This window comes from Mytilus trossulus, unplaced genomic scaffold (genome assembly GCF_036588685.1).
Source record: "Mytilus trossulus isolate FHL-02 unplaced genomic scaffold, PNRI_Mtr1.1.1.hap1 h1tg000122l__unscaffolded, whole genome shotgun sequence".
Taxonomy (NCBI): domain Eukaryota; kingdom Metazoa; phylum Mollusca; class Bivalvia; order Mytilida; family Mytilidae; genus Mytilus; species Mytilus trossulus.
The window spans coordinates 1,659,202-1,682,265 of NW_026963298.1; the positions used below are offsets into that span (position 1 = coordinate 1,659,202).

Sequence of the window (23,064 nt, forward strand, 5' to 3'; positions counted from 1 at the left end):
TAGCAAAGTTTTGACTATCTGTGTACACTTATTCTTACATTTCAACTTGTTCTGGCGAACAGTCTAAATAATATTTCCGACATAGATAAGTTCGTTGATAACTGTTTTTTTTTTTTTTGGGGGGGGGGGGGGGTTCTCGAATAGTTGTGTTTTTTTCTATTGAACAAAAAACGTTGACACAAGTGTTTGTCCTATTCAGAAAAAAATAAAAGATTTCAAAATTATACCGAATGGCAAGTGAAATTTCATGAAGAATAAGGAGCTCAAAAACACCCGTCCGCTGGATTTCCTCATTCTCTTTAAAACAAAATAAAAGAGAGAAAGTATGTCTTAGCATAAACATGCTAACATGCTGCGTGATTGATTGCATTTTTCCTAACACAAAGTATTGATGACTTTTTTCAGCAATTGTTCCAATCTAGCTACTGCAACGACAATTGTGTTATTTTGTGTGTTTCATGTTAAATTTTTTTTAACATAATCTTAGTTCATTCTAGCATACTTCGTACAATTACAGCATTGTCAACCTGGATAACAACGTATACAATAATTATGTTAACACATTGCTGTAAATATATTAGAAAATAAAAGTTGTACAACTTCAGAAAAACATAAAGTGTAATGGTAATCCTTATCGTGGGCTAATGACAGTTTCCGCAAATGTCTATTCAGACAATCGTCATTCTTTAGTAAATTAGTTTATATCCAATTGATAGCTTACCGTGTCCATTACATTAATATCAATACCATTGTCAATAAGCCAGTGGACGATGTCTGTCTTTCCTTTTAATGTAGCATCAAACAGTATAGTCGAACCATCCTTAAAGACATTGAAGTTATTAAATATTAATGTTAGATGTATTAATAAGGAATACCAAGAAGATTGAAGTAACTTAGTATTGAAGTTGCAGTCCTCTATTTTGTTTAAACAAAGGTATCATAAAAGTGTTTTTTTCATCAAGTGTATGTTCATATTCTTTATTGCATTATTCATTTGTCATATAAATAACACAAGTTAATGGTTTTTACGATTTTTCATTGTCAAAACTTACTAAATGGTTATGCTAGTATAATTTAACTATCATTATTTAATCATACATGTATACAGTTGTGATGTAGACATCGTTAATTTTAGTGCAATTTTCATCATCAAGTCTATCTAACTATGATGCTGTTTTTGTCTGTTACCTATCTTATATATCATTACCAAAATTTATCATACGTCACGTTAAAATGGCATATTCTGATTGGCGAATGCGAAGGTGTAAATTTACTCTATCAAACGGCTTAGCGCGTAACTTCTTTTTTCGAAATTCAGTCTATCATGTAGACCAATCAAAAATCGATCATTTAAAGGACAACAAATTGAATTTACACGAACTTATTAAAGACAATGCTTAAGTTCTACGTTTTGGCTAAGATTTTATTATTTGACTGTTAAAATAAAAAAAAAGAATAAACATCTGGCTTCACCTCTAATATCCGTAACGTTGTAATGTACGATACGTACAAAAGCAGTATACTTATGTTGCCTTCATTTACATAGGCGTACTAGAAAGTCTCAAATCCCATTAGAAGTGTAATGAGAGTGTACTATGGTGTTATTGTTTCTCGACTGATGATTATATTGTTCATTTAATATATTGTTTCTCTTACTTCAATGAGATCTTTCGAAACTATTAAACATTCACGACGCTGAGAGTAAGACAGCAATGCGTTTCATTTCCGACTAAAAAACGTTGGTAGTGGTATTCGTTGTTGTAAGACATATAAAATTGTGTGTTTTGTTGCCTCTTTTGTGTCTTTTTATCGTAATTAAGACTATAACACTATCTGGTATTGATATTTTGACATAAACATGTTTAACCCCGCCGTATTTTTGCGCCTGTCCCAAGTCAGGAGCCTCTGACCTTTGTTAGTCTTGAATTATTTATAATTTTAGTTTCTTGTGTACAATTTGGAGTTTAGTAAGACGTTCATTATCACTGAATTAGTATATATTTGTTAAAGGGCCAGCTGAATCACCCCCCGGGTGCGGGACTTTTTAGCTACATTGAAGACCTGTTGGTGACCTTCTGCTGTTGTCTTTTCTATGGTCGGGTTATTGTTTCTGTGACACATTCCCCATTTCCATTCTCAATTTTACCTATTATATATATATAAGAAGATGTGGTATAAGTGTCATTGAGACAACTCTCTATCCAAGTCACAATTTGTAAGAGTAAACACTCATAGGTTTAAGTAAGGTCTTCAACACGGTCTGCATTATGTCTGTGATTTTTTCATACATCTTTGTCCATATAATGGCATCTGATGCGACTGTCACACAAATGAGAGGTCTAGCTAGCTATAAAACCAGGTTTAATCCACCATTTTTTACATCAGAAAATGCCTGTACCAAGTCAGAAATATGACAGGTGTTTTTCGTTTGTTTAGTGTGTTTCTGCATTTAATTTTGTTATGATTTTAATTCTAAATCGTTTATTACGGTGAGAAGGTGAGAATTATTGCAAGATTCTACTATCTTTATTTTATCCAATATAGCTTTTTTCGTGACAGACCTAAAGAGATTTAACAAATCATATTGGAAGTGGAAATATTATACAATAAAACCTGTTCTCAGAGACCCCTTGAGGGAGAGCAAAAAAGTGGTCTCTTAAGACAGGAGGTCTTTTGATACAGGTTCAATTTATATGAAATGCACTACAAAGGGATCTGAAATTTGTGGTATTTTAACACAGGTTTTTTGCTTTTTTTTAAAACAGATGGTCTCTTAATCAGGTTTGACTGTATAGATGAATGTTTTATTTCAAGCTGTAAGTAATTGACAAGATGTTTATCATGTATTCCCTCTAAAATGGCCGACATGTTATTATAAATTATTGAGTGACAAATGCTTGAAAGGTGTAAATTAATTAAGGCAACAGTAGTATACCGCTGATCGAAATTCATAAATCAATTGAGAAAAAAAGAATCCGAATTACAAACTAAAACTAAGGGAACCACATCAAATATATGAAGAGAACTACGACACACATTATTATCATGGGTGAGTAGCAAATGCTTGAAAGGTGTGAAACAAACTCACACCGACAATAAAACATACAAATTATATTGCAACATGGATCTTAAAAGTACAAAAGGTTAAATTAACCCCTTTTCTCTCAATTGCATGTACTATTTTGAATGCATAACACATCATATGTGGGCTATTGAAACTTAGCAACCATATGCTTAACCCTTTACATATATTTTTTCGGAAAAAAAAACAACGTCTAGGGGTTCATTTAAAATAAACCAAATGAAAAAAAACATCAATATAAGAGTACAATATACAATAGTGCATGCTCCTTTTTTCATAACGTTATTGAATTAAGCAAAACGCTGATTTTATATTCACGTCCACTTTACATTTTGTACACTGTTTTTCACGGAAATTATTCACATAATCATTTTAGATAAGTGTTTCGCTTGTAATTTTTTTTATGTACAACTTACCTTGTTCTGAAAATTGATCTCGATTCCATTATCAATAAGCAATTGGACCATTTCTGTATTTCCTGTACTTGCAGCACTGTGTAGTGCAGTGGAACCGTCCTTGGTAGAAACAAAGTGATGATATAACAGTGTTACACATAAAAAAAAATCAGCATAAGGGAATTACACAATGATCCCGCAAAGTCACACATCCAATTTTATTGTCCACTACATATATTCTTTCTCTAACTTCTATGAGATCTTTTGGAAAGATTGAAGTTTCATGCAAATGAGACTAAAACTGCAATGTGTTTCAATTTCAGGTTAAAACCGTTTATAGTTACGTATCTCGTTGTTGTAAGACATATACACTTAAATTGTGGTTAATGAAGTAAACAAAATTGAGAGCTTTGTTGTCCCCTGCGTGTTTTTTCTCTCACTATTTTGTCCAACATAATTGTGTGTGACAGCTATGTAGGACATTCTAATTGGATGTTAAAATATTCTATAGAATACTATTTTTTTAAATGCAGATCGTTTGTTTACAATTTATTTTGTCTTGTACTACCTCTACATTGGCGACATATTTGACAAATTGTGTTGCTCAACGCACGATAAGTGCAAATCAAACTCACATTGACTAACACACATTTTAACTTATATTGAGGCATGGATCTTAAAATAATTGAACGACGTACAAAATGACAAATTAACCCCTATTTACTCACTACATACTTAATTTTACAGGCATGTGTTATCCCTATTTTTCTATATTGCTTGTTACACGTGTATAAAACGTATTTGTGCGTTTAACGCATGTTTTTTTCCAAACATGTGTATAACAGGCGTGAAAAAATATTAAACATTGTCTAGTTTTTATTGCTACTGTAGGTATAGAGTGTGTTAATTGAAAAAAAGCTTTCTAAAAATAAAGTTGATATGTAAGTTATATTTGCATTATCAAATCAATATGCAACACTATCTTGTATATTGTGCATATAGGTAAAAGGGGGACAAAAATACAAGAGGGACATTAAAACACATATGTTGAAACTCCTTGGCTAAAAAAAAAAAAAAAAAAAAAATTAAGATAAAGTATATATGGACTTGAACTTAAAATGACGCTAGGAATGAACTAATTTTTTTAATCACTTACTCTTTAAAATGTATCAGTTGTGGACTTTTCACGAGGTCAATACGTTATATATGGAACTGTTCAGATAATATGTACCGAGAACGAAGTTTGAGTGGCAAAATCATCTAACAGGTTCATATACAACGTATTGACTGAGTGAGAGTCCTTAACCTATATATTACAAATGTAAATATTGTATAAAATTGACGTATAATATCCTTCTATGTATTTTTTAATCGTATGTTTTAAATACCAATATTCTTTAAATAACTTCTGATCACAGCTTATTGCGCTAGATTCCTTGTATTTATAGCGTCTGCCTTTGAACATAACATACTTGATATCTCCTTTAGAATAACTGAAAAACATATTTTCGTCTGATGTGGGCCTTCCTCCATTGTTGGTTTGTATGATAGCATGACGTCATAATTCTTAATTTACTACTATATTTTGTTTTATTGACCGCCAAACACAAATACATAGAATCATAGCGGTATTATCGCTTACAAATAGAAAAAAAGCTTCGGAAACAAAAAATAAACTTTGAAACGCGTGATCGTCAAAGCCAATGAAAATAAACAGGAGAAAGCTACACTATATGTTATATTTGTAAATTCTTAAAATATCAATACAATTTCTAAGAAACTTAAAACATTTGACACGTGAAGTATAACACAGTTTGCTGAACACAACAATGAAACTGAAATATGTATGGTCAAACTCAGGCAAGTTAATGCAGTTTAAACAATTTAGCAATGATTTTCGGTGTTTGCATCGCAATCTAAATCTGACGTCATTTTCCTAACTATTCGACACGTGATTGGCTAGAACGTTTCGTCGACGTCAAATTTGAGCTTGTCACCAACAGCTGATCGGGCACCTTGTTATGATAGAAGTCAGTGTCTTCAGTTCGACAACAACACGTTAATATAGATGTTGGTTGCTTATATTTTGAGGTACGTTAGTTTTAAATTATTTTAGCCTTCTTTCGAGGATCTTGGATATTCATTTCATTCACGATTATGAATGAAGTCTGAAGAGAAAGCTGCATGTTTACTTAAAAAATGTGGTTATTTACAAGTTTCGCTGTCAACATGATGTGGGCAGTCTGTTAGAAACTTCCTTTGAATTAATTTTTCACGTTTACACAATTTTACTTGCTTATAAACAATCCAATCTTTATTGACTACTGACTTTATAAATATAATTTCACGTCGACAGTTTGCAGACTGACCAGGGATGCATTCATGCGGGTCAAATGTTTAAATTTGGGATCTCAGTGGTCAGAAACCATGATCAACCATGCAACGTGAGGAGTAGAATTTGTTAAAATGTCCGAAGAACATGCCGGCTGAGGCCCGCCACCTTTCACCTATGCATTTACCCCCCCCCCCCCCTCTTTAATTAGTCTCGTATGTGAATGGAACAGCCAGTATGTTCCGTCAGTTACTTTGTTCCGGCGGAACTTTTCAACTAGTTATTTCGTTCCGATGGAACTTTCCAACTAGTTGTTTTATTCCGAGTGTAGTCGAAAAGTTCCGGAAAAAAGTAGCTAGTTAAAAAGTCCCGGAACAATTTATCTAGTTGAATAGTTCTGCCGGAACAGAACAACTAGTTAATTCGGTCAGAATGTTGCCTTCATAACGGAATAAGTTGCAATTCATTGTTATACATTAATCTGAAATTGATATTTTTAAAAGTATACCCACATGAGGAGGAACTGTTGGGCTAGTTTGTTAGTTCCAGTTTTGACTAATTTGCCAAAGAGGAACTTTGTGACTAGTTGATAAGTTCCTTTTGACTTTTGTAATCAGTATCTTGGTTCCCCTTTGAAAGGTTCAAATATAATATGTTATGCTTTTACTTTGCATCAATTCTCCAAATGGAACTTTGTGACTGGTTGATAAGTTCCGTTGGAACTTTTGGGCTAGTTTGTTAGTTCCGGTTTTGACTAATTTGGCAAAAAGGAACTTTCTAACTAGCTTTCCAATTGTGAACTTTCCATTTGTAAGTAGCAACATTCCAGCAGCACCTACATACGGGGTATATACCTTCATATTGACACAATATTCCCATGCTTGCATTTCCTATCATGATTTTCTTGATAGAGGGTTGCTGCTCACAAGGAAGTTATTAAACCAAGAGTTCCAAATAGTGAAGTTGAAATCATCCCTTCGTAAATTTTACTGACGCCTTCTTTCATTTTTAGTAAGACGTTGTCAGGTTATTTTCGATTGATGATTTTGACTGTACCTCTGGTATGTTTCGTCCCCCTTTTGAATACATAAAACATCATTTGTGGGCTGTTGAATCTTATTAACCATTTGCATAATCCTTTTCATATTTTTTTTTTCGAAAAAGAAACGTTTTAGTGGTTAATTTAAAGCAAACCAAATGAAAAAAGTCACACTAATATAAGCCACCAATAGTTCATGCTACGTTTTTGATAACGCTGAGTTTATGTTCACGTGCACTCTACATTTTGTACACTGTTTGCCACGGAAAATATTGACATAATCATTTCAGATAAGTTTTTCGCTTGTTATTGTTTTATGTACAACTTACCTTGTTCTGAGCATTGATCTCGATTCCGTTATCAATAAGTAATTGAACAATTTCTGTATTTCCTTTACTTGCAGCAATGTGTAGTGCAGTGGAACCATCCTTGATAGAATAAAGTAACGATATAACAGTGTTACAAATAAAACAAATCATCGTAAGGGTATATAACGGTCACACATCCCTTTATAAGTGTTATTGCTGTTATTGTTTTTTCGGCTGATAATTAAATTCTCCATTACCTATTTCTTTCTCTTACTTCTATGAGATCTTTCTTAAAGATAGAATTTTCATACAAATGAGACTACTGTGGATTCATTATTATTCGTTGGATACCAATTTTCGTGGATTTCGAAGGTATAGGTGAACCACGAAATTAAATGTAGAACGAAAAATAAATTTTCTATAGGCTTGTCTGCAGACTTCGGCAAAACCACGAAATCAAATATCCACGAACATGCAAGTTTTTCTTAATCCACGAAAATTGATACCCACGAAAATAAATGAATCCACAGTAAAACTGCATTGTGTTTCAATTCCAGCTTAAAACTGTGTGAAGTGACGTATTCGTTATTGTAAGACATATACACTAAACATGTGGTTAAGGAAGTAAAAGAAATGTGAGCTTTGTTGTCCCCTGCGTATTTTTCTCTCTCTCTCTTTTGTCCACAATAATTGTTTGGGACAGCCGTGTAGGACAATCTAATTGAATGTTACAATATTCTATAAAATACTATTTTTTTTAAATGCAGATCGTTAGTCAACATTTGTTTTTTGCTTGTATTAACTCTACATTGCCGACATATTTATCAAATGTTGTTGCCAACGCACGATAAGCGTAAATCAAACTCATATTGACTAACTCACAGTTTGACTTATATCGAGGCATGGATCTTAAAATCAATTAACGACGTACACAATGAAAAAAAAAACTATTTACCTACTGAATACTTTATTTTTCAGGCATGTGCTATCCTTTTTTTTTATATGCATATTCGTGACCTATTTGTTACTTAATCCTTATTCCTTATTCGATCCTTATTCCTTACCTAATATGTTACTCCCGTTTAATGGTTACTTGTTACTTATATCAAAACAAATCATTAGAACTTATCACTATCATCGTTGAAGAGATGAATATCGTAAATAAATGAATTATTAAATAACTTGTACTTTTTAATGCTGACCTCGTTTTTAAGTAAGAAAACAGAAGAAACTTGAACATTATCGTGATATGTGAACCTTCATTTTGTTTTGATACAATGTCATAAACAATGTCGTATCATTAACTACGTGGTGTGACGTCAGATTGAGTTAACTTGTCGGTTTTTATATGACTGCATTAGAATTTACTCCTCTTGGTAGTACATGTAAATATTGATGAAAATCAGAAAAAAACAAATTGCATATCTCATAAAATTGGTTCTACTCATAGGTCCAAATTTTAAAGAACAAAGTACGCAACATTGTAATTAAAGATCATCACATGTTTGACATTTTCAAAACGTTAATACTTTTCAATTACAGGTAAAATTTTGTGTTACTCTACAATTTATATTTTGTTTTTCCCTTTAGATTTTTTTTTGTTTTATACAACAAAAGTTAATTCAATAATATCTTTGGTTTCGCAGATAAATGTTATCGAGAAGAACATTGGCACAGGAAATTCATTTCCTAATTATGAACAATTGTTTTAGGCGAACCTTAAGGGATATTGAAATACAGGATTATTACTCTTCTTTTATATGTTGCACAGAAACCCGTTGATTTGTTAAAACATATTGTTGTCACTTATTCACTGTTAAAGGATAATGATTAATAAAGAACTACAATGTAGAAAACATGTAAGATATAACAAGAATCACATCGCCGTTCATGCAATATCATTTGTAGAAAAATGTACGTGGTAACAAATGAGCAAATGTCCCAGATTTGGAACACAAGATAACGAAAAAAGAAAATAAAACCTAATGACGTAAACAAACTTATCAAAATTGTCAGATGTGAAATTCACCAACAAGTAATCTAAATAAGGAAGCGTATTTGAATGTTTGTAATATATTATATAGTATACAATATTTGCCATACAAAAGCTTCGTATTAGACATTTGCGGAAACTAAGTCTATACCTAGGATTACCCTTTAGACTTACGATTATACGTGAAATAAAGAAGGGGTCATCTCAAAATACAAAAACAAACCAACAATACAGGTAAAAAATCGCAAATTGGGTCTTCTGTATAAAATAAGATGTAAACAACACGTTAACATGTCATGTGTCCTTTTCTGGATTTACAATCAGGACCGCACGAAGCCGAATATTTGAAGACAAGGATGTATAAGGACCGAAGGTGTAGATAGATGTATGGTATATATATTATCAGCAGAAGCAATAACAGGGTATTATTAATGCTATGGTTGATATACGAAAACCAGCAAAAAATATTGTTCAGAGGATACTCTACGTCAAACTGTTTCATTTGAAAGAGTAATGTTGGTGTCGTTTTTTTTTTTATGCACCATAACAACTTTGTATCCGCAACTATTGCCTTACTGACCTAAATAGGTTGTGATTTTGTAACAATTTCTTCTCGCCTGCTAGATTTTGATTTTTTTTTATCCCTAACAATCAATTAAATAGATTTGCGTATAAACTCTGTGTTGAAATGGATAACGTCGCAGTGAGATATCTCGAGTTGTTCCAGTGTTCGGGATGTATAAGTACCGGGCCACGTTCACTTGTGTTTTTCTTCATCTGATGAGTTAAGCCTTTTTCAACTGATTTTTATAGTGCGTTCTTATGTTGTACTGTTATACCACTGTCCAAGGTTAGAGGGAGGGTTTGGATCCCGCTAACATGTTTAACCCCGCTACATTATTTATGTATGTGCCTGTCCCAAGTCAGGAGCTTGTAACTCAGTGGTTGTCGTTTGTTTATGTGTTACGTATTTGTTTTTCGTTCATTTTTTTTACATACATAAGAAGGCCGTTAGTTTTCTTGTTTGAATTGTTTTACATTGTCTTAACGGGGCCTTTTATAGCTGACTATGCGGTATGGGCTTTGTTCATTGTTGAAGGCCGGACGATGACCTATAGTTGTTAATGTCTGTGTCATTTTGGTCATTTGTGGATAGTTGTCTCATTGGCAATCATACCACATCTTCTTTTTTATATTTGGAACACACATTTTTTCTTGCCAATCAATGCTTTAATAGGGAAATATAGTCGGAAACCCAAGCCCCCTCCCAACAATACCCAACCCCAACCCCCTTACCATAGGTTGCAATCCCCTTTTAAAAATGGCTGGATCGACCTCTGCGTCGTCAGTGCAATCTATATTACAATTCCATGAAAATAGTACGAGTCTCGGAACAGAGGTTAAAGGTCGTGTTTCGAGCATATCAGTCCCATCCATGTCCATGGAGATAATTATCAACACCGCTAAAAAAACAACCCGTCCATAATTAATTAATCCCAAGATCTTTATTAAAATAATTGGATGAAAGAAAAACAACTTGGAACTCGTTTGTCATTTTGTTGTTGTTGCTGTTGAAACATAGATAGCAAAGTTTTGACTATCTGTGTACACTTATTCTTACATTTCAACTTGTTCTGGCGAACAGTCTAAATAATATTTCCGACATAGATAAGTTCGTTGATAACTGTTTTTTTTTTTTTTGGGGGGGGGGGTTCTCGAATAGTTGTGTTTTTTTCTATTGAACAAAAAACGTTGACACAAGTGTTTGTCCTATTCAGAAAAAAATAAAAGATTTCAAAATTATACCGAATGGCAAGTGAAATTTCCTGAAGAATAAGGAGCTCAAAAACACCCGTCCGCTGGATTTCCTCATTCTCTTTAAAACAAAATAAAAGAGAGAAAGTATGTCTTAGCATAAAAATGCTAACATGCTGCGTGATTGATTGCATTTTTCCTAACACAAAGTATTGATGACTTTTTTCAGCAATTGTTCCAATCTAGCTACGGCAACGACAATTGTGATATTTTGTGTGTTTCATGTTAAATTTATTTTAACATAATCTTAGTTCATTCTATCATACTTCGTACAATTACAGCATTGTCAACCTGGATAACAACCTATACAATAATTATGTTAACACATTGCTGTAAATATATTAGAAAATAAAAGTTGTACAACTTCAGAAAAACATGAAGTGTAATGGTAATCCTTATCGTGGGCTAATGACAGTTTCCGCAAATGTCTATTCAGACAATCGTCATTCTTTAGTAAATTAGTTTATATCCAATCGATAACTTACCGTGTCCATTACATTAATATCAATACCCTTGTCAATAAGCCAGTGGACGATGTCTGTCTTTCCTTTTAATGTAGCGTCAAACAGTATAGTCGAACCATCCTTAAAGACATTGCAGTTATTAAATATTAATGTTAGATGTATTAATAAGGAATACCAAGAAGATTGAAGTAACTTAGTATTGAAGTTGCAGTCCTCTATTTTGTTTAAACAAAGGTATCATAAAAGTGTTTTTTTCATCAAGTGTATGTTCATATTCTTTATTGCATTATTCATTTGTCATATAAATAACACAAGTTAATGGTTTTTACGATTTTTCATTGTCAAAACTTACTAAATGGTTATGCTAGTATAATTTAACTATCATTGTTTAATCATACATGTATACAGTTGTGATGTAGACATCGTTAATTTAAGTGTAATTTTCATCATCAAGTCTATCTCACTATGATGTTGTTTTTGTCTGTTACCTATCTTATATATCATTACCAAAATTTATCATACGTCACGTTAAAATGGCATATTCTGATTGGCTATTGCGAAGGTGTAAATTTACTCTATCAAACGGCTTAGCGCGTAACTTCTTTTTTCGAAATTCAGTCTATCATGTAGACCAATCAAAAATCGATCATTTAAAGGACAACAAATTGAATTTACACGAACTTATTAAAGACAATGCTTAAGTTCTACGTTTTGGCTAAGATTTTATTATTTGACTGTTAAAATAAAAAAAAAAGAATAAACATCTGGCTTCACCTCTAATATCCGTAACGTTGTAATGTACGATACGTACAAAAGCAGTATACTTATGTTGCCTTCATTTACATAGGCGTACTAGAAAGTCTCAAATCCCATTAGAAGTGTAATGACAGTGTACTATGGTGTTATTGTTTTTCGACTGATGATTATATTGTTCATTCAATATATTGTTTCTCTTACTTATATGAGATCTTTCGAAACTATTTCACGACGCTGAGAGTAAGACAGCAATGCATTTCATTTCCGACTAAAAAACGTTGGTAGTGGTATTCGTTGTTGTAAGACAAATAAAATTGTGTGTTTTGTTGCCTCTTTTGTGTCTTTTTATCGTAATTAAGACTATAACACTATCTGGTATTGATATTTTGACATAAACATGTTTAACCCCGCCGTATTTTTGCGCCTGTCCCAAGTCAGGAGCCTCTGACCTTTGTTAGTCTTGAATTATTTATAATTTTAGTTTCTTGTGTACAATTTGGAGTTTAGTAAGACGTTCATTATCACTGAATTAGTATATATTTGTTTAGGGGCCAGCTGAATGACCCCCCGGGTGCGGGACTTTTTAGCTACATTGAAGACTTGTTGGTGACCTTCTGCTGTTGTCTTTTCTATGGTCGGGTTATTGTTTCTGTGACACATTCCCCATTTCCATTCTCAATTTTACCTATTATATATAGTGTAGTATTCGTTGGTATTAAGCCAGACCCTGCCGGAAGTGCACGATCCCATGATGCCTCTCTCTCTCTCTTTCCGGAAAACCGTATAGAAAACCAATACAGAAAATCCAAAGAGACAATCTGCCTTGCAGATACTAATCAAGAGACAATCAAGCTTCTTGGGTAAGTTTCATATTTACTCGGGATCACAACATTGGCGCTGCGAGCACTTATTTGCGTGGTGCATTGCAAGTAATTGCTTATTTTGTGATTTGAGGCGACGTTCGCTTCAACAGTGTTTCCCGCGGAAAAGGATTCGGGGGAAACCTTTACCGATCGTTTTTTGTTGTGTAATACTCTGGTAGAGAATATTACATAACATTACAGGGGTTTTGCAGCGCGGTAGAATCCTTGTTTTTTGTGTAGCATTGAGTATTCGTTGTTTTTCGTATTTTCAAGACGACTTGGATCACGTGACCTGGGAGGAACGGGGAACCAGTCGTGTTGTTAATTGTTCTGTTTACCTCTGATAACTGCAGACCAGAAGGACGGGTTACCAGTAGTGTTATTGTTCTGTTCTGTTTGCTTCCGCTACTAACCGCAGACCAGAAGGACGGGTTACCCTAAGCGGAAGTTTTGTTATTCAATAAAAACAAAATAAAATAAAAACATCTGTATTATTAAAAGAGTTGGTTGTTGTTGTTTATTAAAAAATAAATAAACTTGGTACAAAAACAGTGTTGATTGTTTACAGTTACAATGTCCATCATAAACATAAACACTTGTAGCTTTCAAGAGTTACTTCAGCTCCCAGGTATAGGAATAAAAACTGGGGAGCAAATTATGGACATAAGGGAGGGTAAGGGTTTTGTGACTGAGTCAGATCTAGCCATCTTCGAGTGACAATGGCCCTCTTGTCTAGGCTAGACTTCAATCAAAATGGGGGTGGCCAAAATAATGGACCACCACCTGAAGCCCAAGGCAGGCATAATGAAATGTTAATCAGGGTTAACACATTAATAGATGGGGGACACGTGGCCTCACAAGGCACCCCAGCACGGGTACATGCCCAATCAGAATTTAAGCAAGAGGCATGGCATCAGGGGCAAAGTCCTGGACCCTGGAATGGTCCTAGTCAGATGGACTCTGCCTTTCTTGAGTGTAGCCCATATCCCGGGGATGCTGGAGCTAGACCTAAGACCCCAGGAAATTGGGATGGGGAATACAGGGAACAAATTACAAAAAATGAGTGAAGTCAACCCATGATGGGTGACCCAAACCAAAGTAACCCCCAAAATCAAGGGAGTAGTATCAATGCCAAACAGTACTGGCCAGGGGAAGCCAGTGCATGGGACAAAACCGTTCCAACTAAAAGGGGCGCACCTTCATACCCATGGGTCACACAAGCAACTATGCAGGTCAAGGGTCAGCACCCTGTACCCAACCAGCTCACACTGGTGGGGGACAGTATGAAACACCCCGAAGTAGGTATGGCAAGTGGCAAGACAATAGGGGCGAGGACTCTAGGCAAGGACCTGCCCCGACGTATGAAGAAAGACCAAACAACAGGGGTGAGGACCCAAGGCGGACCCCTGCCCGTGCCTTTGGGGATAGACAATCCCAAACTCAGTACAACCAAGGGTATACACCGGTGCCCCCACAAGGGGTCACCACTGGGGGGAGCTACGGGCAACATGCTTACCCAATGCCACACAATGCGGATAGGCCCAGGGAAAACATAAGGGGACCTGACAGCAGAGGTGGGGCACGAGCAACTTCAGGTGCAGTCTCTAAAGTTAGCAATGCCCCAAAAATATCAAGTATGACGGGAAGGGCAACTGGCAGGCCTTTTTCACAAAATTTGCTAGATACGCAGAGGTTTGTGAATGGGGTCCCCAGAAATGCAAAGACCAACTTTGCTGGTGCCTTGAGGGGAAGGCCAGCGAATATTATGCCCTCATAACGGAAAGGGACAGGGAGGTAAGTTATAGGGAGCTTGTGGAAAAGCTTCACAAGCGCTTTGGTTTCAAGGCACTCCCCGAGACCGCCCGGTTTCAGTTTAACAATGCTCGGCAAGCCCATGAGGAGTTTCTGGAGGACTGGGCTGACCGGGTGTTGTCCTTAGCCACTAGAGCCTTTAGAACCCTCCCTGATGACTATATGTATGAGCAGGCCGTGATGCGGCTGTGTCAGGGTATTGAAAATAAAGAGTTGGGGGTGCAAGTTTCTAATCTTCCGCCCCAAAGCATAGAGGAGGCCGTAGATAAAATACGGCTATTCCAGCACAATACCCAGGCAATATATGGGAGGTCAACCAGGCGTGAGGTTAGGCAGGTAATGGGTGGCCGGTATGACGACCACCAAGAGGTGTTCCAAGAGTACCAGGTACCGCAGGTAAGAGCCACTATGGCCCCACAGAGGGCCCCAGTGAGTACTTGGAAAAGTGAATTGGAAAAGACCAATACAAAATTTGATAATAAGTTGGGTCAAGTGCATGAGAAATTGGATGACATGATGGACCAATTTAGGAAACTCCTCGCTCGCCCTCCGGCAAGAAGCCCCTCACCGGGCGGACGGCCAGCTGCCGGAGAATGTTTCCACTGTGGGGAGAGAGGACATTTCAAACGGGACTGCCCAAAATTTAGAGGAAGGTCGCCATCAAGAAGCCCATCCCCATATCGAGGGTCTGGGCGGGAAAGTGTATGCTATAACTGCTATAAACCTGGGCATATGCGAAATGAGTGCCCAGATCTGCGGTCAAAAGAGAAAACGGTAACTTTTGCTGACCAATCTCGTATGGCACCAAGTTCGTTAAACTCCAACGGGGCAGCTCCACAGGTCAGAGCAAGCCCCCAAAAATAGAGTTTGGCCTGTCAACAGATGTGCAGTTTAGGGATCAAAATGTAGGGGAAGTAACCTTGGAATATCAGGGTCCAAAATCAGTTTGTCAGGGGAATGAGGTAATGCCCATACAAATACAAGAGGCAGAGGGGTTGTTATCAGTAGAGTCTGAAGGGGAGGGCACCCAGGACATAGAGTCTGTAAATAACCCAGCCCCTGAGTGCCCATTAGAGGATAAGGAGAATGCTTCCTCCGATTCAGAGGAGGAAGTAATCCAAGACCATGGAGTTGACCGTCACTTGTCAAAAACACTGATATATGTGTTGCGGCATGGTGCCAGTAAATGGGGATTTAAGGTTCTCCCTGGGGGATTTGTGTATGTTGATGAGCTCCTGTCGAGGCACCCAGGATTGTCAGGGTACACTCTCAAGGAGCTCACCCGTCTGGTTGAGGTAGACGTGGACAAACGTTTCACTTTAGAGAGGGACCAAGATCATGGTTGGTGGAAAATAAAGACAAACCAGGGGCATTCCATTGAAGTGGGATCTTTTGGTATGCCCTCAGTAGAGGAAAATACTGTTGCCCATGCCTACCACTACACACCCATGCTTGCCTGGGGGGATATAGAAGAGGAAGGATTGAGACGGATGAATAGGCAGCACATTCATCTATTGAGTGAGGTACCCCCTACCTTCAAGCCTCATTGGGAAGTACAGATAAAGATAGATGTACCAAGGGCTCAGGCCGAGGGTTACGAGTTCTATTGGGCACCCAGTAGGGCTATATTATGCTCGGGTAACCAGGCAGGAGTCTTGCCCGTCAAGTTCTTTAGGGAGGTTGTTCATCTAGACTCTGGAGAACAAATCAAATTTGGACCCCTTATTGTTCAGTCAGTGCTTACCCAATATCAGGGGAACCTTGGGGGTGAGGAGAGGGGAGAAATACCAGGGAGCTTATGGTTTGAACGCGAAGATACAAGCCTGGCAGCAGTAGCTATGGCCAGTTATGGAGAACCCCAGGGTAGCTGGGACTCCACTGAAGACCATAGCCCTCCCAGGGCGGTAAGAACCATTGATACTGACCGGGAAAATAATGAGGAATCCCATAACAGTGGGGCCTCCTCTTCAGAGGGGGAAGCAGACACCACATTGGTTGATGAGGAAAATGATTGTGAAATTGTCACTGTCTGTCAGCTCCGTTCCGGGACAGTATTTAGGGTACCCATAAAAGTTCAGGGGCATACAGGTATACAGGTCCCTAAAGTATGTGCCCCCCATCCTCAGGGAAGTCATCATGAATACAGCAGGAAAGGGGATGCAAATGAATTGGTATGTCGTCGGGCCCGTGAATTTGGAACTGGGTTCCAAACTCATACAAACAAATCTGTATGTGGCCCCTATAGAGGACGACATGCTGTTGGGTTTCGACTTATTAAGGGCACATTGCATCGACTTGCAAATGTCAGATGGACAGCTGCGGGTAGGAGACGAGGTCATACCCATGACTATGGGTAAGGTCGGGCAGGCACCAAGGGTAGCTAACGTGACAATCCGTGATAAAGTTACGGTGCCGCCCAATTCAGTGATGAAGCTCAGCTGCCAGGTTAACTGTGAAATGCCCAGTTATATTGTCGAGGCAGGCAGCCCCTCTGGTCTTTTGGTTCCCCGCACTTTACATGCGGCGGGGAGCCAACCAGTAGTATGTCTGATAAATACTTCAGATAAGCATGTACATGTGCGTCAGGGGGAATTAATTGCCCAGGCGGTAGAAGTTGAGAAAATAAAAGTCCCGGCAAAGGTACGTGTAGTAGGTACAAGGGGGGTACTGGCCCAAAAGAATCTGACCAGGGAGTCCCCGAGCACCTCAGAGATCTCTTTGGTCGCTCCAAGACACTACTGGGAAGTCTTGGGGTGGTTTTAGGGAAATATTCTGTTGAACAAATTTGTGACGCACAGAGCAAAGACCCGGAATTTAAGTGGCTCACTGAGTGGCTTGACGATAACAGTTGTCAACTTGCTCAGGGGGACCTGTTTCGAAGTAGCCAACCGGCAAAATTTTACTGGACAATCAAGGAGAGGTTCAGTAGGGATGAACGGGGAATGATAATGTATCATGCAAAAGACTTAGAGGGAAATAGGTTGCTGGTGCCCCGAGAATGGAGGAAGGACATTATGGAATTATGCCATGACATCCCCTCAGCTGGGCACCAGGGCATGACTAGAACCCAAGAAAGAGTAAAACAGTTTTACTACTGGCATGGGCTTAAAAAGGACTTGGAGGGCTATGTGGCAAGTTGTACGGCATGTAACCAGAGCAAGAAACCGAATAAGACCGCAAGGTGTCCAATGACAATGTTTCACGCTGGGGCTCCTATGGAGAGAGTGCACCTCGATTTTGTAGGGCCCCTACCAAAGTCAGACAGAGCAAATGAACACCTGCTCATGATTGTAGATCAATTCAGCAAGTGGGTGGAGTGTATCCCCCTCCCCTCTCAGACGGCTGAAGTCGCGGCAAGGGCGGCTGTTAACGATTTTTTCTGTAGGTTTGGGTATCCATATGAAATATTTACAGACCAGGGCCGTAATTTCGAGAGTTTACTCTTCCAATCAGTTTGTGAACTACTCCACATCCACAATGCTCGGACCACCCCATATCGCCCTTCTACTAATGGCCAGGTAGAGAGATTTAATCGAACCCTCCTGGCCTCCATCAGGTGTTTTGTGGGTACCAATCAGAAGACTTGGGACTTACACATTCCCCAATTAGCGGGGGCAATTAGGGCATCAGTGAATCGATCCACCGGGTTTACCCCCAATCGCCTCATGTTGGGCAGAGAGGTAAACCTCCCTGCTGAGTTAATGTTCAGGCCACCAAAAACGGGGCAACCTCCAGACCTGGCAGGGTATGTGGGTGACTTAGAAGAGGCTCTAAGGTCTGCCCATGAAATTGCGAGGGCAAACCTCAAGACCTCCCAGCTTAGAGCTAAGCAAGCATACGATCTTAGTGTAGTTGCCCGTCAGTACAAGGTAGGGGACGTTGTCTATAAGCTGGACACAGCTTCACTGCCAGGAAAGTGCAAAAAGCTAAACCATATGTGGAGGGGGCCAGGGGTCATCCTAGCAAGAATCTCGCCTTACCTGTATAAGGTAAAAATGAAGAAAGCCCTCACCACGGTGAACCATGACCGTTTGAAGCTGTGTAGGGATAGGGAGCTACCGGTATGGGTCAATCGGGCAATAGAAGAGCTTCAAAATGGGGGTGTGGCCCAAGCAATGCAACCTAACAACCCAGTAACCCCTTCACAAGATAATGTTCAAGATCCTGTCAGTGTGGACCAGGTGCCCCCCACCCTACAATCAACTGAGGGTAGAAAAACAAATGCCTCAGGAAGTACTGGGGCACTGTACTGCACTTGCCGAGGACCTTATACGGGAGAGTTTGTGATCTCCTGTGACAAGTGCAGTGAGTGGTACCATGGCAGGTGCGTGGGAATCTCTCGGCAGAAAGAGCGCCAAGCCGAAGAGACAGCCAGGCTGCAGAGGGTACTAAGGGAGGCCCAACAGAGGCGGACACCAAACTCGTTCCAGGGAGGGGGAAGAAGGGACACCCCAACATAACTACACGCCCACTGGGACAGGGGTGTCAGGACAGAGGACACCCCAGAAGTATAACACACCGAGAGAGACTGGGGTGTCGGGTTATATGACACCCCAGGGAGGCTGTCAGGCGAGGAGGAGTGGGATGTCGAGTCAAGGGACACCCCAACAAGACTACCAGCCGAGGGAGACGGGGTGTTGGGCCAAGGGACACCCCAAGGAAACCAACAAGCCAGGGGGGCTGGGGTGTCAAGTCAATGGACACCCCAACCAGACTATAGCCGAAGGAGACTGGGGTGTCAAGTCTAAGGACACCCCAACCTGACTACAAGCTGAGGGAGACTGGGGTGTCAGGCCAGAGGACACCCCAAGGACCTACACTGCCAAGGTTGATGGACATCCCCACCCTACAGCAGTGCCCCATCCAGGGTTGCCCCATAAGGGCATTGGATATTCAGCCACATGTGATGCTTGAACATGTGGCTGAAGTATTTGGAGAACAACGAGACCAACCAAGGGCTTCCCTCGCTCCAATCAGGGTAGCAGCACTACAGGCACAGGCCTGGATGCTAGTGGGTGGGGACCTAGAGGATTTGGTCACCCATGTGAATAGGCTGGAAATAACACGGCCCCACATCATTGGGCAGGCAGTCCAGGGCCAGATGGAGGAGGTATGCCGGGAAGGTGGACGACCAGTTCCCCCATACTTCTCAACAGCACCGGTCAACTCTCCTGGAGCCCTCATTGACTGGAGGGTCCAGGCAGCCATAATGGGGGAGTTGGAAGACAGGGCGGATGCGTTTAGGGGAATGTTTAGGCTGCAAGGTCCCCGGGCAGCCATAGGGTCCTCAGCAGGCCAGATAGAACAGGCAGAGGGGGGAATAGATCCGTTGAGGTCCCCCTCCGACTCCCCTCCAGGAAAAAAAACTATTTGTGGACAGTGCAGTCAGGAGTCCCACACCTCCCGCATTTGACTCCCACTTCCATTTAGACCGGAAGTGGAGGCAATGGAGGATGAACAGGAGGATGGACCGGCAACGGTTCATCGAGATGCGCCTTCCCACCCCCCAAGAAACCCAGTGGACCTAGTAGGAGCGGTTATGGTGTATTGTGACCCAGGGACATGGCCATCTGCATTGGCATTGCAGGAACCCCCTGGAGGATCACCCTGGGTCACAGCAATAGGAGTCCACCCCAAAAAGGCCCAGCAGCTGGACGATAGTTCGTTCGACAAGATGGAACGGCTGCTGGGGTTGCCTGGGGTAAGGGCCATTGGATAAGTTGGGTTGGACCAGAGCCAGCGGGACCCACCTCTTCAAAGGCAGGTTAGCACCCTAGGTGGGTCCTAAATTTGTGCAAGGGGAGGCCAGAGGTTCCCCTCATTCTCCATATTAGAGGGGCTCCCGAGGATCGCCATAGTGCGGAGGCGCACCTGAAAGTCCTAACCATAGTCCGGGATAGGGTGGACCATCAGCAGAGGATCCATCTCCATTGCTTTGATGGGGGCAGGCAGGAAGCGAGGCGTTGGAGGGATGCCTTCCCCAATGTCTATTTTGGGTATACAGGGGAGGTAATCCGGTTTAACCAGGAACAAGGGCAAGTGGTGTCGTCCCTCCCCCTGGACAGGATACTACTGGAGAGTGATGCCCCTTATTTCAGGCCGTCATGGGTGCCCAATCACAGCTATGGGCATCCCCAGTATATTGCCGAGGTGGCAATGGGACTTTTGGCCTTTAGGTCGGGGGACACCCTTTGGGCATTGCTGGAGGCCACCACCAGCAATGCACGAGTTCTGTATAGGGTGTAGGTAGTGGGAGCAGTTTTTGTGTACATAGGTGTAAATATCTGTAAACTTGTCCAGAGAGGGCAGTTATTTTTGGTGTAAATACCTGTAAACTTGTCTAGAGAGGACAGTTATTTTTAAGTTCATTTTGTTAAGTTTATTATAGTAACTTACTAGCCCCACCTACATTTGTAATCAAGGGGGCATCACCAAGGATATGAGGGGACTGGGATCGTTGCTGGAAGGGGTAAGGGACTGGCTGTACGTTCCAACAGGGTTAACTTAATTTAGCAATCTCGAAAAGAAAACAAATAATTAGTACCCTTGTCTAATCTAGGCCCCTCTCATCTGAGGGGGCCCACCTGGAAAATTCACTATTATTATTTTGGACAATTTGGCAATAAACAAAAAAAAAGGAAAATTCTATACTTACAACAAACATATAAAACTGGGGGGAGTGTAGTATTCGTTGGTATTAAGCCAGACCCTGCCGGAAGTGCACGATCCCATGATGCCTCTCTCTCTCTCCTTCCGGAAAACCATATAGAAAACCAATACAGAAAATCCAAAGAGACAATCTGCCTTGCAGAGACTAATCAAGAGACAATCAAGCTTCTTGGGTAAGTTTCATATTTACTCGGGATCACAACAATATATAAGAAGATGTGGTATCAGTGTCATTGAGACAACTCTCTATCCAAGTCAAAATTTGTAAGAGTAAACACTCATAGGTCTAAGTAAGGTCTTCAACACGGTCTGCATTATGTCTGTGATGTTTTCATACATCTTTGTCCATATAATGGCATCTGATGCGACTGTCACACAAATGAGAGGTCTAGCTAGCTATAAAACCAGGTTTAATCCACCATTTTTTACATCAGAAAATGCCTGTACCAAGTCAGAAATATGACAGGTGTTTTTTGTTTGTTTAGTGTGTTTCTGCATTTAATTTTGTTATGATTTTAATTCTAAATCGTTTATTACGGTGAGAAGGTGAGAATTATTGCAAGATTCTACTATCTTTATTTTATCCAATATAGCTTTTTTCGTGACAGACCTAAAGAGATTTAACAAATCATATTGGAAGTGGACATATTATACAATAAAACCTGTTCTCAGAGACCCCTTGAGGGAGAGCAAAAAAGTGATCTCTTAAGACATGAGGTCTTTTGATACAGGTTCAATTTATATGAAATGCACTACAAATGGGATCTGAAATTTGTGGTATTTTAACACAGGTTTTTTGCTTTTTTTAAAACAGATGGTCTCTTAATCAGGTTTGACTGTATAGATGAATGTTTTATTTCAAGCTGTAAGTAATTGACAAGATGTTTATCATGTATTCCCTCTAAAATGGCCGACATGTTATTATAAATTATTGAGTGACAAATGCTTGAAAGGTGTAAATTAATTAAGGCAACAGTAGTATACCGCTGATCGAAATTCATAAATCGATTGAGAAAAAAAGAATCCGAATTACAAACTAAAACTAAGGGAACCACATCAAATATATGAGGAGAACTACGACACACATTATTATCATGGGTGAGTAGCAAATGCTTGAAAGGTGTGAAACAAACTCACACCGACAATAAAACATACAAATTATATTGCAACATGGATCTTAAAAGTACAAAAGGTTAAATTAACCCCTTTTCTCTCAATTGCATGTACTATTTTGAATGCATAACACATCATATGTGGGCTATTGAAACTTAGCAACCATATGCTTAACCCTTTACATATATTTTTTCGGGAAAAAAAAACAACGTCTAGGGTTCATTTAAAATAAACCAAATGAAAAAAAAAAACATCAATATAAGAGTACAATATACAATAGTGCATGCTCCTATTTTCATAACGTTATTGAATTAAGCAAAACGCTGATTTTATATTCACGTCCACTCTACATTTTGTACACTGTTTTTCACGGAAATTATTCACATAATCATTTTAGATAAGTGTTTCGCTTGTAATTTTTTT

At 39.2% G+C, this 23,064-nt stretch overlaps 1 protein-coding gene across 1 annotated transcript in view; it reads right to left on the reverse strand.

The window, feature by feature from the left end:
* Positions 1-488: 488 nt before the first annotated feature.
* LOC134700087 (putative ankyrin repeat protein RF_0381) overlaps positions 489-23,064 on the reverse strand; it is a 29,554-nt gene continuing 6,978 nt past the window's right edge. Inside the window, exons 4-8 of the mRNA XM_063561457.1 lie at positions 11,450-11,548; positions 7,178-7,276; positions 3,499-3,597; positions 722-820; positions 489-527 (exon numbers count right to left, since the gene is read on the reverse strand). Coding sequence (XP_063417527.1) covers positions 489-527; positions 722-820; positions 3,499-3,597; positions 7,178-7,276; positions 11,450-11,548 — 435 coding nt within the window. The remainder of the gene's footprint in view (positions 528-721; positions 821-3,498; positions 3,598-7,177; positions 7,277-11,449; positions 11,549-23,064) is intronic.